Consider the following 19,262-nt stretch of genomic DNA (forward strand, 5'->3'; position numbering starts at 1 on the left):
CCAAGCTGTGATGAAAGAAACTGCTACAGCAATGTCTTGAATGAAATAGCAACCAGCAGTCCCCAGATAGCCCTGAGAATTGCAAATCTAGAAGTGTGACTTCTGTTTCACAGATTTACTTTCATCAAAGCCGCATAAAACCCAGTCCTTAATATCCATTCAAAACCATGAAGGCAGTTTAGCAGAAAGGGATAGAAGTGATAAGGCATTAAGCCTTTATGCCTGTATTTTATATCTTGGAGCAAAGCAAGGCAACAAAGTAATACGTCAACACTTTATTCAAATAAAGGTTGAAATCAGCAATCTGATTCACTCACCCTTTTCACCAGTATCCAGGGAAAGTTTCTTAATGTCTTCAGCCAACAGATCCTGCAAGTGGTCTTGTCCACGCTCTGCATCATCATCATCAAACTGAGCTTCTATAATGACATCCGGACTTTTAGCATCGCCTTTCACTGTCTCTTGAGGAACGCAAGTCCCCAACATATCCTCAGGGACATCTGATTCATGCGTGGCTTCTGTTTCTTTGTCACTACCATCTGGCTTTATTACCTGAAGGAGCAGGGGATTGGAAAAAAAAAGAGGCAAGCTAAATCACTGGACTGAAGAAAGAAAACATTATCTTTCCTTTTTCATCTGCATCCCCAAGGAGCTGAGAATGAATTATGGGTGGCTGGTGGCAAACTGCAATTGCCATGTAATTAGCCACAGATATTGCACAATCAAAAGAGGTACCTCACTAGGAAAAAGATGGGAACGGCATGGCTTTTGTAATACCTCGACTGTGACAATAATGTATCCAAAGTGTATCTAGAGCATAACCATACAGTTCCTGCCAAGCCTCTAATCAGCTTTCCAGAAGTTGGGAGTAAACACAGACAAGGAGGAGGATACACTACAATTTAATGAGCTGCTTAGGCCACTGTTAAGCAAGATATACTAATCGTCCTGGGAAGTCCCAAAACTCAAACAGTTCCAGTGAATGCTAGGACCATGTCAAAGTTCACCTTGGGGAAACCTCCCCAACACACGGTTAGCAACAGACCGAAAAAAAAATACAAACCAGAGAACACTCTGTCCTGTAACCTGAGGAGGAAGTGCTCAAGGGAAGCTTGGTAAGGCACCAACCTTTACATTTCTTTTAGGCTCCTGTCTTTTTGTTAAAGGCATTGAATTATTGCTGTCACCTATACAAATTTGCCAATTAAATCATCCAGAGGAATGAACTCAGAGTACATATTAGTTAACCACTAGCTAACTGATAATCCAGACAAGTAAATGACCATTGCTACAAATATGTAGCTGCTCTTCCACTGACGTGGAGCAACAGCAAAAGGGGAAGAGAAACCACGTGCATAATTATCACGTCAAGCAAAACCATGAAGAAGCTTTTTCTAAGCTAAGGCAGCCAACAGACCTGGATGGCATCCATCACTGCACACGAACAAGGCAGGAACTGCTCCATCTCAGGTTATAAAGGTCAAAATAGTTCACACCTTGGATAAATATGCCTTTATTAGCATTCTTCATGCAACCAACAGCTAGTTTCAGGCACTCATCTGGTCCTTGAACCTAGATCCAGGTTTTTGTTTCAAAAGCAGTGCTTAAGGTTCACTCAGGCTGCAGTAATTCAGTGCGAGATTCAGATCAGCATGGAATAAGAAACTCCCGGGAGACACTCCTCCGAGGTTCRCAGTATCACTAACCCAGAACATGACAGCAGCAACTCACATTGCCAGAAACGCAAGTAAAGGGCCCTTTAAAAATATAAGGAGAAGCTTTTAGTAACAATTTATATGACAGATTTAGTCATTAGCAATAAGCACAAATAGCCTCAAAAGGTCCTAGCTGAAGACAACCATATCAAGTGAGAAAAATGCCACCTAAAAAGCTTCACAAATTCTAGTCTAGTAACTAAAAAGCAAATAGATCAGATCAAAGCTGTACAGGCAAGACTTTCACCACTTTAAATATACAGAGCTACAGTCATGATTTCAAGCAGTACCCATTTCTTTGTAAGCTTTTTACAATATGTAACAGAAATAAAATCAATTTTAAAATGGGGTTGAATTCAAGTCTTTGAAAAAAGCCCTAAGATGACATTATTTTGAACTCCTGTTACCTTTTGTGACTCTGCTTTCCATCTTTATTTTCATTTTTCAAATATGTATATAATTTGTTACCATAGCAGATTTTGAATCAAACATTAAATCCTGAAAAAAAAGGGGAAAAGTTTGGCAGAAGGTGGGAAAATGGCCGATTATTAAAGCTGGCTGCATTCAGTACATAAAACACTCACACACAATGGTCTGGGCAAGAACAGTCTATTAGATTAGAGAGCTGACAAGGCTCCACACGCTAGTGACTCTGCCAGTGTGCCTATCCAAAAAGAAAACTAGTGTCAACAGTAATGTTTGGACCTTACCATGGTCAGATGTAGATGTATTCAGCTCTTAAATTTCAATTGCACCAGATGTGTGCAAGTGTGCAACTGCAGCAGGAGTTCATTTTCTTCAACCCCTTCAGGCTCTGCCTGAATTTCTTTCTTTCCAAGTCGTTCTTTGGACAGTAAAAGATGTGTCCCGGGTGCTAAATTACAAATCTTTCTATATGTAATGCACAACACCAAATATATTTGAATGATAGAGAGTGCTTTTCTAATGCTTAGTTGAAGAGTGCTTGAAGAGTTTATGTTGCATTAAATAAGACAGCAGATAGAGATTTCCTTTTAAACAGTATACACTAAAATTACCATGCTTCCCCCAAGCTAAAGGATACACACTGCTGTCACAAGCCAGCATAATATTCCCACTGTGACTACCTAAGCCCCTAGTCACACATTTCCTCATAGATTTGCAAATGGATTTTTAAGTAAAGTTTTCCAGAGTCCGCAAAACCATGACCTCCACACAGTGTAGAGCAACAAAAAGTCCAGATGCTGTCAAGCATGGATTCATAGGATTTTGTTTTCCTTTTAAGGCCAAGACAGATCATTCAGGCTGACCTCATACATAACAGAGCAGGGAATTTCACCCAAAAATTCTTAGATCACATCAAAAATTTACAGAAGCTGTACATCACAAGACTGGAAAGCTGCATAAGATTTTGCAAAATCAGACACTCGATGGATATAATTATTCCATTTAACGTGATCAAAGAGTTGCCAGCCAAAGAGTGCATTACACAGATGCTAAAAAGCAGGATCATTCTGTATTTGAGCAGCAGCACATTTGAACAGCACAGATTAACTTTTCTTTTGAGCAGCATCTCCAAAAAACTAGAAGCTTATGATATTGTACTTATTTCCTATTATGTTATTGAAGCTCATACATGCAATAATGCATACAGCTAGAATGTACCAATACTTATTAGAGATGCAGAATAAATTAAACACACAATTGGTTAAGTTTGTCACATTATCAAATGTGCAGTATAGAGTTAGCTCTTTTCCAATGCAGCTCACTCTGCATGGACCCAAAAGACGGGAATCTCCCCTGGCTGCATATTCATGAAATGAATGATCCTATTACCATGCTAACATCCCAGGATGTAAAGTTAAAGTCTCTTAAAGAACCCTAAACTTCCTGACTTGTGAAGTGAAATGTCAGCCTTATGGTTGTATTATTTTTGCATGCTCTTTAATCAAAAAAACCCCACAACCTTTTAATAAGTATTTCATTAAGAGACAATTGCTTATTTGAATATCTGATCCTCAAGATAATGGCTGAATAGATTTTCCTCCAACTTTAAACATCCGTCACTGAACAAGCATCAAGTTTCTGCCCCACAGTGATCAGTTTGTAAAGTCATAGCTGACTGAACACCAGATCTTTGAATGAAAGTCCCATCTCAACCATAAATGTAATAAAAAACAGCTAGTGGGCAAGTGCATCCTGGCGTGAATATGTACAATCTGGACAGTGTGGTGATTACTTCGCTGTATCCAGCCCAGTCTAGAAGTAACCATCAAACGAACAATTGTCCTTACTTGTGAGGAATTTGTTCCAACAGAAAACTGAAGTAGGAATCTGTGCATCTGAAAGCATTAAGGGCTATCTCCTGAGCTACAGGAGAAACTTCTTTTTTGGTCAGGAGAAATCCTGCACCTGCCCCATTAGCGCCACACATCCCACAGACCTTCCGCTTGCAGCCTCCCATCCGCACATGGACACAGCCCCATCCTGCTTATTCTCACATCAAGTAATAGTTAACAACTCATACAGTGTGTCTATAATCTCAAACTACTGGACCAGACCAGTGATTTTCAGTTGTCTTTGAGCTATTTACCCCTAGACATTTTTCCAACAGAGGCACCAACCCCACACAGAGAATTTAAGCCCGATACCACTAGGGCTGCTTTTCTTTATTGCTCAACTCTGGCCCTTAGAAGTAATCTATGGATCCCCACAGATCTGAGGATGAAATATGGATTACTGCTAGACTAGACACAGTTGGACCTATGCACCTTGTGTAGCTAAGATCTTTCCACATAGGGCGCCTTCTTTCAACAGCAGAAGCTAGTGGAGAGAGACATGGAGAGATCTCCTCCATTGAAAACATTCAGTAGGTAAGAAAGTGGAATCTTCTTCTATACAGCTATTTTGGCCACAGATTCAAGAACTGTAAAGTCTTTCATTTCAGTCAAAATGCTGGTATTAAAAAGAGAAACTAAAAATACTGGATTTTAGACATTTCCACTAGAACACTCTGTTACTGGACTTCTTCAGGTCAAACTTGTCCCACATGCTCCAGGACATAACCATTACTTCAAGCAGAAAGTATCTTAAATCCTTATTAAAATATCCAACTATATGCATTCAGTTTTCAAAATTGCTGCACTTTTTTCCATGGCAGAACTGCTTCAGAAGTTCAAAGACAGCATTAGCCTTCATTTAAAAGGAAACAGCAAATAGATACATGACTTTAGAATTAGTTATTAGAATAATTAATAAATGGATTTAGATTACACAATGAAGGAGTATGGTTATGCTGTTTCCCGGATTAGCCAAACTTGGTCAGCTAGACGCCCTGGGAGACAGCCTTTCCGCCACTCCAAAAAACGAGCATGCAGTGGGGAACTCGCAAATACACATAGTACAATAGAACACAGAACAATCCACTGGGGATTGGGTGTTGGGTGGGATTTCAGAGAGGTCTGTACCAGGCCAAGCATTCTCAATAATCTGAAACTAAGCATTAAGTCACTGGTAATAAAATTTGTGAATGACAAAGACTTGCAGAGCAGTCAAGTTCAATTAGTGAATCAGGCTGATCTGACTCCAGAACATCTGAGAATAGCCAAAAGCAAACTCAAATATCTAAGAATATGCAACACATGCCTGTGAATGGGCCTATCTTGGAAACCACTGACTCTGAAAGAATGTGAAAGGCTCCTAACGAACAAAAAATCTCAGCAATAGGATCCTTGGTAGTAGAAACAGAAATGCAATCTTAGCTCTGTAATACTGCACTGGTGAGACAGAAACAGACGCATGCAGTGCACATTTTCATAAGGACATTGGGGAAAAGCGGAGATGATATAGCACAACACCTCTTCTCCCCAAGTCAGTCAAAATCCAGAGGAAACACCTCATAATGAGTAATTAAACCCAAACTGTTTAACTTGTGAAGATTTGAGAAGCAATAAGCCATTAATGGTAACTCTCTTCAGTGGGGCAAACGGACTAGGTACAAAGGAGGTCCCCAAGCTACTATTGAAAGGCACAGCTAGATTCACCAGTGGTGGAAGCTAAAGACAGAAAGATTCATTTCAGGCAGAAAGCACACATCTTAACAGAGAGAATTAAATACTGGAACAGTTATAAGCGAAATAAGATCTTCAGCCCAAAGGCTCTCTTGAGGTCTGCAGATCAAGGTAGGRTGCCTTTCTTGCAAAAATACTTTAGCCAAACACAAGTTCGGCTTTAGGTGTAGACAAGTTATTATGCTCAATAGTGGGTAAAGAGACAAAAGTTTTGGTCAGAAGATAGGCGACAAGTTTGAGAAACAGAAATGGGATGAAAGGTTATTTCAAAAGGAAGACAGCTGAAAACGGGGGCTTTGAACCAAATCAGCATCTCATCCTTAAAATGACTACTGCTACCACAATACTAATACAAACAACACATTTCATACCAATATCATGAACATCTGCATCTATTAGCCTCCCAGCTTCTGCCATATTAAACAGGCTTCACTTAAAAGCTGGTTCCCTAATGTTCACTCACAAGGGAGTAGGAATGGAGCCTGGCTGACATGAGGATGCTGTCACAGCTCATACATACACACTAGAGCCAAGCTATCATAAATATTAACAAGGAAGAGCTTTGCTCTTCTGAAAAGAGCAGCCAAAAGGTTGGTGCTTTCTAGCTCGTTCTTGGCTAAATAAAGGAAGATACTTCCAATAAGAGGAAAACCACCTTTCCCAGTCACCTTTCCTTCTCTTTGTAATCTCACATACACCAACCAGCTCTGGCAAATAAGACAGCTCAATAAAAGCAATGAGTCTCTGTAGGAGCAGTTATAGGATTACTTTTAAAATAACAATAAGGTTAGTTTTTTTACAATCTTTTAATTCTAAATCACTGGAAACACTTGCTAACGGCCAACAGCATAGCTATTTCATATTATACAGCACAGTATAGTTTACATTCCAGGCACATCACATTGGACGCAATAAGCGTACAAACATCCAAACCAAAATCTCTCTTCTTGATTAGAAAAGGCTATTTGCTGCTCCTCAGTGGGCTCTGCTGTTCCCAGATGTTCCACACACACTTCTGTCACAGTAGTCACCCAAATGTCCTCCTGCTTGCGGATTCAAAGGGGTAAGGGAGCTGAGCATGCAAAGGCTCCTTGGAAGCAGCCGCCACCAGCTGTGCGAGGGAGGCAGCACCATTAATTGATGGCCCTTTTCGGAGCTCTTCTCTGACTTGTCCCTGCTGCAGGAGGTGAGAGGTGAAAGGGAGACAAACAAACAAGACCTAACGCATGGGTTTTCAAAACAAAATGTACAGACAGATCTGCAATACGCCCGTTAAACTTAGACTCCAAGTTCTCTCTCCTGCCTTCATCAGCCATCCTACCACCAGGTAGCTGCACCCCATCGCTGTGTGTAACCCATGCTGCTGTGCAGCTCTTCAGAGGCGGCCTTGTGTGTCCTGAGCACATCAGGGATTGCAGCAAAGCGCTGAAGGACTAGTGGAGCACAAGAGATTTAAGCCTACACACAGAGAGAGCTGGGCAGGTTACCAGTGCTACGGAAAGCCTCTGCAAGGCCTCAAGTACCTGACGGAGCTTGTCAGTCCCGTCTGAAAAAAGCACTGAAGAACTTCCTTCAGATGAAGAGAGTTATGGCCCGAGCACAGAGTTAGCTGCAACAGAAACATAACTCCGGAGGGCTACCTTTTCTCACCAATTCATCCTGCAGCCACCAGTAAGCCTCTGTTCCTGAACTGCTCTCTCACCCTCCTTCCCTGCTTCAGTCTGTACTTAAACATCACAGGTCCCCTCCAAGTCCAGTTCAAGTCCTTCACTCACCACCTTCTGCAAATAACTAGAATAAGAAAATGAAAAGCCAACAACAGGGGAAATACTCATGACTCACCTTTCTGAATCCTAAAGCCAAAACAAGAACTGTCACCTCCCCATGCATCTCCACTCCCTATCTGGGCTCTGACTTATTTCCCTCTGAAAGCTCCATACTCACATTGCCCTGGCCCTTGTCCCACACCTACAGTCTGCCTCTGAAACTATTTACCAGCACTTCATTATCACCACACAGGAGACAACTGCTTCTGCTCCCGTCTCTCCTGAAGTCTCCTCCTGCCTTCATCCCCTTCCTGCCACCTCGCTGTGGTCTCCCTGGGCCCATCTCTCCCAAGTCTGGCTTTCACTGCTGCCTTTTGCATACACAGTCATACGATCAGCACCACTGCACTTGGGTTCATTTCATCTGGTTGTCCTACAACACAATAAATTCAACAGCTCCATCTGCATACTCCTGCCTTTTGTGCCCTCTAGCAACTGCTTAAGAGCAGGAATAGAAATAGCAGTCAAACAGAAATGGCTGCTTCCTGCACTGCACAGGTACCCTATGCCACCACGGCACTGATGGTGTGGATCACACCATCCCAAAGCTCCAGATGAGGTGCTGCCCTGCAGAGGAAATATTTGGACACAAACTAGGTCCTCACTCCAAGCTGCTTTGAAAGCAAAGTCATTAAAGGCTCATAATAGATCCACAGTAGGTCTCTACAACCTTTCCCAAGGAATACTTGAGGATACCAGTGAGATATCATGATGGGATTTGCATCCCAGAGCTGCTGTGCAATATATAGACATGTTGAGGGTAACAATGTCAGTGAGACATGGGGAAGCACAGTGTCTTCACACCTGCTTGCAGGGAACACTATCCCTTGTAGACAAGGCAACCCATCAAGGACTCCAACAGCCTTAGAAAGAGCTGTGTATTACTATGGCCAGATGAACAAACTTGTTCCACACTTTCTACTCCTGTTACCAGCCCCAGGATTTGATTTGGTGCTAGGCTTAAAACCAGCCTCTATTTTCAGAGTGCCTACTGCTATTGCACTGACCCTTCCACACACTTTCCCCAAAATACAGGAGTCCCTGGAACCAAAGTGAAACAGCAAACACCTTGTATCCCAGCCACAGGTTCCCAACCCACACACTGTTCTCTTGCACAGCTATATGTTGTCGCAGTTAAAACACTGATATCCCACCATCTGCACAACAAATCTTTCAACCGCGAAAAGTTTGACCCAGATTAGGTGCAAAAAATCTAGTTCAGCATCCAACCTTTAACACACAGGAATCAACCTTCTCCTACACTCTCACCCCACAGCCAGGCTCACAAAATCTGATTAAGCACACACAGTTCCTCCTATCTCCTAAAAGCAAACCCTTTTCATAAAAGAGGCCCTTAGAACTGGCAGCCACCCTGCTGGACCCTGGTGAAATGTTCCTTGTACCTTGGGTCTTTCTATTGCCTGCTCCTTGCAAGACCTCCCACTTTGGTGCATCTCATGAGCTGTGTGTTGCACTCCAGGCCACAGCGAACTGGAAACAAGAGTGTAATGCACAGGGCCCAGCAATGAGGTTGCCAGAACATACTGGTTTGAAACATCACAGAAAATATTCAGCTCCATATTTTCAACAGTAGCCAGGAAGAAAATGCATGGAACAATTTTGAAAACTGTTTTTCAAAAGTCATTTAAATCAAATTATGCCCCATCCACACTGGCAGCAAACCCTCTCTGCTAACTGGAACTGGTTTTCTTTTCTTTGTGTGTGTGTTCTTTTCTTTTTGGTTTAACATATTTTTAAAAAACTGTCTCCCAGCCATCTTTTTCTGGTAATGTGGACAGGCACAGCAACACTACAGTAATGGGTGCCAGGACAAAACCTATGATGCACAGTCCCTAGAATAAATCACTCAAGAGGGGTGGATTAGAGTCAGAGAGCAACATAAGGTTACATCTTCAAATATAACATTTTCTGAAATCACTCGATTTTCAGCAAACTACTGCAGAAAGATATCCAGTTTGTATCTGATATTAAGAAGCAGGCAGGCTTTTGGATTAACAATGATGCTAAAACAATATCATGAATCAATATATTTCAAAAGATGCAATTATTACATAGTATTTGCATGTAATCAGAAAAGAATCTACTTGTGCTGAGTGTATCATTTGAGAGCTTCAATGCCAAGCTAATCCACACAGTTGGCTAACTCAAACTCAAAGTATTATCCATTACTGCTTTTTTCTTTTCTAAACTATACAAGTACGTATGAAAAACATATTTCCTGGAAACAGTGATACTCTTTGAAGGCTTATTTAGCATTTTATGAACTGAACAAGCCTGCACCCGCACGTGCCCTTAAGAGAAAAGTGGGTTGACAATGCACGCTAATGGCAATGTACCGCGAGGGCAATCCAARATATTTGCATATCTCTACCTCCCAAGGCTATACAGGTTTGAAGTTCTGTTCAGAACCGTCTCAGAATGATTTCCCATGCGTCTAAGATAATCTCTTATTGATGATCAGCACTTAACTTATCAAGGCAGGAAACAAACAAATCAACCAAGAGTTAACGTACTGGAGCTCATGCCTCGAGTCCCTGCTTTCTTTTTTGGTTCCTTTTGATTGGGCTCTGAGTGCCAGTTCCCAGGGGTCTCAGCCCTGCACATGTTTTGACACACTTTCAAAGCCCAGAACGGTACACCTGGGACAAAGCGCGCACTGTTCAGGAAGTGAGCTGGGGCCAAGAAAAGCAATAGAAATTTCCACAGTTAACCTTGCTGGTTGCCAATAAGCTTCTTATTATGAAAACCTGTAATTGGAAACTGTCATATTAAAGAACAATTTATGGAAGTTCTCAGCATATATATGCCCCAGTGGGAACTTCCTTTGACTGGTGTGTTCCATCAAACCAGGTCTGCTTATTTATTTATGCAGTAGGAGAAGAGCTTCAGGAACCTACACAAGTCATTGCTGAAGTGTCTACAAGACTCCCACTCTGAGTGTTTCGAATAGTTCTCAGCTTCTTGTTAGTCCTTTCAGTTGCTCATCTTTATGGCTGCAGTCAGTCAACAGCTGGCCTGCCTAGTTTTTATTTCATTTTATTTTCTGCAGAAACTGTCTCTTGCAGAGACACCGTGATCAGCCGCTCCCTTGAGGGCAAAGGCGGCAAAACACAGCTGCTCTGGGCTGACTGCATCCTGCCATGCCTGCCTCAATCTCACCAAACAAGCTTGGCAAAATCAGATCTTACTTCTACAGTCACTAACCTGTCACAGAAGGGAAATTGGCAACTATGCCGATTTCTAAATCGGATATCAATTGCATCAAAATATGGCTCCAATCAAGAACAGCAGCAGCATGCGATGCCAGCATGATACTGTTAAAGCATACTGCACACATACAGCCAGTGCTTTCTTTGCAGGTACCCATGCTTCAGTGTGGAGGTAAAGGGATTTCATGACAGGTGCTGGAAAAGTGTCCCAGGAAACTTAGACACTTTTAGCAGCAGAGGATTGGAAATACATTTTAACACTTGATTTTCCATACAGAAGCTAGTGGGTACCATCTGCCGGAGCAGCTTCTTACTCCAAGCAACTCTATTCTCTAGAAAACGGGTTGAGATATTGACTGACTGCCAGGTTAACTGTGTTTTGGCATGCTGCACTGCTGCCAATTCCAGCCATGCACACCAGGATTACAGTACCTTCACCATCACCCTGGGATGGGCATTGAAAAGGCTCTGTGCTCAGAGGCAGCTCTGACAGAACAGAGAGAGCCACTGCTGAAGAGAAGGACGGTCCTCAGAGGAAAGGAGTTGGAGGAGATAAATCCCTGCAAGCATGGCAAGAGGGTGGTGGGTAATCAGATGATTCCCTGGGGGGAAAATACAACAGCCTCCTCTCTACTGTTGAGAGCTTCTGTGTCCCTCAAAGTCATTTCTGAAGAGAGGGCAAGCCGAGAGCCAAATGTACTCCATCACACTCAATATCGGCAAATTCTGACTCTGGACAGCATCTCACTGCAACATAAAGCACCAAGTGCCTGCGGAGGAGAGAAGGGAGATGAACAGCAGTACGCTTTGCTCAAAGATTCCTGCAAATACCCAACTGGGTTTTTAGGACTGGGAAGGTTCTCCATCTGTGACCTAAATCTGCTATAAATGTCCATTCACTTGGGCTTCCTGACTTAGACTGTTTCATTCAAATTCACAGAGGACTGAGTTTTTGAATGTCTCGCTACAAAGCACAGATGGGACAGCATTTATATTAAATCATTATTACAGCCAGGAGATCTCAGACTTCCAAAACTATCTTAGACTCGCAACAGGTTTCTTACAAATTGCATAAGGAAAATAATCCTGCTCTCAATCAGCCGTGACTTTTGGTAAGTCATTCAAGCAGTCTTGCTTAGTTTACACTGCCTGACACTGTACTAGGCAGATCTGCATATTCTGTCCTAAAGATGTTACAGTTGAATTTCACATGACTAGCAAGGCAGACACCAAGTGGGAAGAGAAGACAGAGAATAGCAAAACAGCTGCATGGATATGCAGTAACACCACACACAAATACCTGAACAGTTTTCATAAATTAAGTATCTTAAGTTGCTCTGCATCTTGGGCATCAAAGGGAGAGCAAGTCAAAGCAAAAATACATTAAGTCAGTTGGGGGACAAAGGTGTCACAGGATGAAGGGGACTACTTCTCCATTCACAAAAATGGGGATAATACTCGGTTCATACAGGGGTGAGAATTCATGCTTCCAAGAACTTCACTGACGTTCAAAGTGCCATGTAACTCTTAGGGATTACCAGAAACAATGACACATCAGTTAACTTCTATTAACTGAAGGATACTTTCTCCTCTTCCCAGGGACTAAGGATTAACCACGCAAAACGTGTTCAGCATTTCACAGCTGTAGACCTGACTTTCACAGTAGGTGCACACATGACTGAAGGTCAGTATTATTTACAGCTGCTACCTGAAATTAATAAATCAGGATGGGAACAAACTTTTCACAGTTCCAAAAACAAAAAAGCATCTCTTTTTTGTAGTTGGGAGAAAGCAACTTCTTACTTCTACACATGTCAAAGCTAACAGCCTTATCACTAATCAGAACAATTACTGAATTCCTATTTAAATATGACCTGAAACATTATTCTGTTGTATCATGTTTGAGAATATCACTACAGTAGCAAAAAGGAAGCAAAATCATGAACTGCTCCACAGTTATAACCATAGCACAGTTATCTGTTCATATGTTTAAGGCACTAAATAATAAGAATTCTTAACAATTAAGTTATCTATGCCTATCCAAAATTAGTTCATACCTTGGTCAAAATATTTATATATTAAACATTCAATGAGTTTAGATACAAATTATCTGAATCTGAAACATTTAGCTAATTGTCTTTTATAATAAAAAGGGAACYACAGTTATAATAAAAATCTACCTTCAGTAAGCTCACCTCCAGCAGCAAAACTAGTTCTCTAAGACCCTCTCCATAAACACAGTTCTGCAATGACCTTGTTTTCCTATTATGTAGCTTCACCTATATGTATGTAACAGCAAAAGTACCAAAGCGCCAATCTCTGATCAAAAGCAAGTCACAGATCTGCCACGATGGAAGACATGATACAAAGAAAGGCACAAGAGCATGGTAGGTGGGATGTCTCCAGGGAATAGATGACTCTTTGTTTTCTTGTTGGAAGAAAAGGAATTGCACATTAAAGACATAGGATCCATACACGATTATCTTTGACAAAATGTATCTTTTCCAGGGTTATCTGTTTTCTAACTGTGCTCAGTGGCCCCATTCAGAACCAGGGACATACTGTACTGAGTGCTCTACAAAACATACACAACATTGTCAATGCTCCGCAGAATTTTTAGGGAGTTTTTATTAAAGATAAAACAAATTAACAAGAGGGAATAGATAAGAACAATAGGGTTGTGCATAGATTGCCTTTGAAAGAAGTCCATTTTGATAGAAATTAAAGCAAACTCACTTGAGTTTGCATTTTTGACTAGTGACTCCAGCTATAGCAAAGACACTTCTTGAAACAGATGGGTGATGCTCAGCCTTTTGCTGAGGATATGCAGTGCTGCACAGTGTTTTCTCTCCTTCTAGTGAAAACACTCAGCATCACCAGGTTTCCTCTTGAAATGGTGACAGGGAAACAACTCGGCATTTGCGTCATATGGATCTGCTCACATTACTTAGTGACAAATCTTATTAAAAAGCAAGCACCTCAAGCAAAATGTCTGTAGCTTAGTTTGCTTGCATTTACCTTTAGCAACACCACATGCTTCATTAAATTTTGAAGCAGTGTTTATTAGAAGAGTAAAACACATCAGCATCCTCTACAAGGCTTCTCAGCTTATTTTCCTGACGTCAATATTTAAGTTTATTTAATCCAGTGAAAATATACATTGATTAAACTTAGTCTCAGAGCATCTCCTACAGCATTGAAAGCTCACTAAATAGGAACAGCTAATTTTTACTTCTTTCCCTCAAAATAAGATTTATCATTACCAGGAACAAGACATACACCTTTGCAACCAGCAATTTACAATGCATCTTCCTGCAGCGAGCACTTAGAAATACTGGCCAACACAGAGTTCACTGCTTTTTTAATGCAAGTTGTCCTTCTGGCCTGTTTCTCCTGCCCAGGTTGTTTTCCTCCTGACTGGAGAACACAGAATTCATGCCAGCAGCTTTCAGACACGTTACCAAGTGCCACTGCTATCTGATACTTCAGGAGCAGAACAGTTGTGGTGGCTTCTCCTGCTAGGAGATCAACCACTACTTGCACACAGGAGCAACCGCAAAATCAGTGCACTCACTCCAGAGAGATTCCCTGCTTCTTCCAAAGTCTGAGCCCTTCACGTCAAGGACAGACAGAGCAAAGAGCTCATCATGCTCCCACACTGTGTTACCCAGATGAAACATGTATTGATGTTACTGGCTAGTGATGAGGTTTCACCACCCACTCCACCTCCCTACTCCCAGCCCACAGGGCTCAAACTCACCCAGCCTGTGGCTCTCCCTCAGCCACAGGGCTGCTCTCAGAGCCAGGGACCAGGCACAGCTGAGGTTCACATGTTCTTGCAGCAGTCAGACTCCCCCAATTGCCTTTGCTACCTCCAGGAATGATCAAGCTTGTACAGCTATTAGAGATGCTCTTGTGCTTAATAACAGCAATTCATTTGTTCACCAGGCAAACGGCAGGGAAAAGCAGCTGCTAAACAGCCCAGAGAAGATTTGAATGACCTGCTCAGTATCAGTTAAGGCCATACAACAGGCTCACAGGAGACCACCACCCTCTCTTTCCACACTCTTCACACATACTATACCTGTGTAACAATGATGGTTAAGGCTAAATAAACATTACCACCAAAGAGATCTCGGATAGACACAGCAACCAGAATAAATTCGGATCGCCTGCTTGGCAAAGAAAAGCAACAGAAAAAGGTTGCATAAAAATATTCTTATGCTTTATATAGTCAAACCATCAGAGGGAAGCTGAAGCAGAGAGACTCAAGCACAGAAGTTCACTGCCAATGGATGTCACTCTACCAAAAACTTTTCCACAGAATAAATGAAAAGTTAAGCTCAGTTGTTATTATTCAAATTACAACTGAATGCAGGTCAAGGGACTAAACCTAGAGGGTTTGTTCTGCTTCTCTGCAGACTGAGTACCACTACAAGAGGTTTCAGTGTATACTTCTCCTCTGTAACCATAACTTACAGAGCTGTCCAGGTTTTCTTTTCCTCTCTCAAAATTCATTAAAAAGCCTTATTTGAGCTGAGGTCCTGCATACAAATTTTCTGCCAAGAACAAATTTTTACAACTGAGTTTTAAATGCATTTAAAAAAATCCAGAAATTTATAATGGAAATACTGACAGTGCCCATAATCACAAGTGCAGAAACACTATTGTGATAGGTAGTTCCTATCCCATCCAAAAAGAACAGAAAAGTTGGTCTCATAACCAAATTCCATTTTTGTTCTGTAACAATGGCCAGTTATGAGATCAGTAAAAACAGGTGCAAAGAAAAAAAATACTGGGGATTTAAGCACTGACGATGGCAGCATGAAGCCATCACCTTGGTTGTTAAACTGATTATGCAAGATTTTTTTTTTTTTTTTTAAAAGAAAGTCTTGAATTATATTATAACTCCTGGCAAACAAACAAATTTTTTCTCCTGGGCAAACTTTTCTCTTAGTGGTCATCACAGGCTAATTTTGCAAACCTTTGAATTGTGCTTCCAAATTCTAATAGCTTAGCCATTCTCAGAAATGATTAATACACCGATCTATATTCAGTTTTGTCCGTTCTATCTCTTGGCTCAGTCTGAGGAAGTCTACCATTATATGCAGGTATTACCGAAAGGTTTCCACTTTGCAACCTGGAAGGTTACACAAAAGCCAACTATTCCCTGTTGACAGACTAAAGTTTTGCCCTACAACTTGCCATGATTTTTCCCAGTCTTCTCGGGATAAATTTTAACTGTGTTCCAGTAAGAAATGAATGGTTACATACTATAACAAACCGAATCTCACAGGCTCCCACGTAAATGTGGTGATGAACTGCCTAGTTACTTGCACTGGAAGAGAAATAGGTCAGAGAGAATCAGTGCTCACTTGCAGCAATACCTTCCTCTCAATACCCTGAACACACCCTTCTGCTTCTCYTACCAAATAAGCAGTAGGTACCACAACAAAAAGTAGAAACAGAAGAGAATTATGCACTTGATTACATCAATACAAAGCCAAGTTAATAATAGTCCATATGGGAAAGCTCAACAGCTTGACCTCTGCAATGTATAGGCATTAACCCATTTGACACTTATGCAAAGTGAATCCGAGAATGACGAAATTCAGAAGCACAGCCCAAAGACATGTCTGATTCTGTGAACTAGCCCTGACACCTCTTCATGTAATAAGATATTTAATGTATTAAGATATTAAGAACACTGGGTCTTCAAAAGTGCCTTACAGGCACTGAAATGGATTAATCCTGCAACCTAAACTCTCACCTCCGTACTGGAAATTACAGAACAGTGATAACAAATCAAAGCTTTGCAAGGCAGACAGCACAAACAATAGATTTGGACTGTGCTGCCTGCAAATATTTATTAATAAAAATTTCAGATTGCTAGTCCCTTCTACCAACAAGGAAGGGAGTAGCTCTCCCTTGTAATACATTACATAAAATACATAATGTATTACAAAGTCAAAAATTGACTTTGAAATAGGCGACTACATTGGTCTTCCACTACACTGGTTAAACAGTCCAGTAAATTCAAAGTTTATTCAGACAATTCTGTTGAACTCGAAGCAATCTTGACTTGTTCATTTTTCCCCTTTGGGTAAAAGTCAGTATGAGATGAAATTTAACAATTTTCCTTACCTGGAAGAAATTACTCCAAAAATATCTACAAAAGTAAACTGTAATATAGAAAACGTGTTGGTGATTTTTTTTTTTTTTAAAAAAACCTGGGGGGGGGGGAAAAGAAAGAAAAAGAAAGCCAAAATCACAAATCATGACAGATTATTCTGCACTTAGCAAAAAGGTAGGCCATTCTGTAAAACTAGGAAGAAAATAAACTTGTGTTCATTACTATTATTTATATATCATTTAATTAAGCTGTTTCCATAACAGCTTCTGTCATGTAACTTAATCAAGAAGCCTTGAGAAATATTTTCCTGAAACTCTACAAATGACAGGACTAAATCTCAACTCCACTTCATCACAGGAAGGTTTGGAAAGCAGCCTTTAGAAACAGTACTGCTGCTCTGCAACTCACCAAGTGAGTTTATGTTTATGCTGTTAAAAAGAAAATATATAGCCCTTTCATATACACGCACTGCTAAGATAACAGGATTTTCTTCACAGCTTCAAGTTAGGCACGAAAGTTCTTTGTTATGATTAGTTTTATCACATCGAATCCAAGTGCTTGATTATTAATCAAATCCTCTGACAGGTCTCCAATAAGGAAACATGACATGCAGCTAACAATGACTCACCATTAGTCTTAGGCTGATAAAACAAAAAAGGAAGAAGGACAAAGTTCTCAGATCCTTCTCCGGCCAGCCCACAGCTTTAGGAAACCCCTTCCATTTGCTTTCTCACCAGCAAAACCAGTGTATTTGCTGGCTGTGACATGGCAAACTTCCCACTTGCACGCTCCCATTCTGCAGATAATGATAGCTATCACATCAAAAGATTATTAGGACACAAAGCATCTATGTTGCTTGGAAAGCAGAGGACATGTGAAAAGCAAGCTAATGTCCTCTTCAGTAAAATATTTAAGTCCTCCATTGCCCTTTTGCTTAACACCTCCTTAAATTCTCTGCCTTGTGTTTAAATGTCTATTCATCCTTCAAGCTCCTTTGTTGTTTTAGCAACTGTGGTACCATTCTATGCCTGTGCCATCACACCATTTAACGACATTGAGGAAGAAAACTACTTCACACAGCAGTTCGTTCTTGGGCTGCTGGGGATCCAAATTCAAATCCCACTTCTTCATTTGGGACCCGAAATCACCACCTTCCACATCCACAGTTTGGCTCTGTTGGGTCCAGGCACTGCAGAGGCAGAGGATGTGCAGAGAAAAGGTGAATCAAGAAGGCGACGTAGGGGCAGACGTTGGCAATGTGAAGTATTGAAGCATGCACGCTCTCTCCTACATCATTCCACCCCTCCTAGCTGATGGACTACTGAATGAAGTGCTTCATAACCCCCAGCTCCCCAGGTACACAGCACTGGAAAGTCAAATGATACCAGGGGAGCTTACACAAGGTACTGGGAGTAACCCCATTTGTTTCTTGGGCAAGCACAAGCCAGAGAATGCTTGTTCCATGCCATGCAACACCCCCCCACACACACCTTCCAGCAGCACCAGCAGTTTCACAGGTGCTCTGGTGTTGCACCATCCCTGGGAAACCCCAGCTCTTGTCCTCTACCATTTTCTGGAGGCAATGCTTTTGTTGCATTTCACAGATGATTAAATGGCTTTTACAGTTCCTGATCCAAAACAAATTAAAAGGGATACAAGTCCAAAAACATCCGGTGATAAGTGCTTGTTCACAGTGAAACAATTAAACGGAAGGATTTGTCTCATTAAACATACAAAAGGTTATCRATAACCCACCAGTTCACACCATGTCTGCCAGCTCCACAGAGGGACCCTCTCCCACTCTGTAACCACGCACCTGTTGAGCTTGCCTTGAACAGTCACAGCCCGTCACCTCCACCCAAGACAGCTTCCCCTTAAGGGGCACATTCAAACCAACTGAGAAAGGCTTCAGAAGAAGAAAGATCATATGCAGCACAAACCTGACCTCAAACCAAGCACCTGATCAAACCTGCTTCCTTGTAAAAACTTAATGGGACACCACCATAATAAAACTAAGTTAGTCAATTCTTAGCTAATATTTTTTCTTCTAATTTGACCGCATTGTAAAGTTGCCTTAAAACCTCCCAGAAGTTATTTTACAGCATTATGGACAGACCTGCAGGTACAATTAAAAGGTTCTACCCAAACTTTACCATATGAATAGTTTTCCCAAAGTCTTGACAGAATTTTGCTTTCTTTCCCCAGCATGGTCCATACACCCCCAATTTTTTTTAAAGCAAATACTGTAAACCTGATGAAAACCAATTTTACTCCTTACACCATTCAACTTTTACACCTCTTATTTTATC

The 19,262-nt window shown here is 41.3% G+C and overlaps 1 protein-coding gene across 4 annotated transcripts in view; it reads right to left on the reverse strand.

Annotated features, from left to right (window-relative positions):
- DIS3L2 (DIS3 like 3'-5' exoribonuclease 2) overlaps positions 1 to 19,262 on the reverse strand; it is a 204,361-nt gene that overhangs the window by 139,513 nt on the left and 45,586 nt on the right. For all 4 annotated transcript variants that reach the window (XM_026070976.1, XM_026070977.1, XM_026070975.1 and 1 more), the window contains one exon: positions 318 to 552. In XM_026070976.1, the coding sequence (XP_025926761.1) occupies positions 318 to 552 (235 nt within the window). The remainder of the gene's footprint in view (positions 1 to 317; positions 553 to 19,262) is intronic.

This window comes from Apteryx rowi, unplaced genomic scaffold (assembly GCF_003343035.1).
Source record: "Apteryx rowi isolate R43461 unplaced genomic scaffold, aptRow1 scaffold_32, whole genome shotgun sequence".
In the NCBI taxonomy this organism is placed as follows: Eukaryota; Metazoa; Chordata; class Aves; order Apterygiformes; family Apterygidae; genus Apteryx; species Apteryx rowi.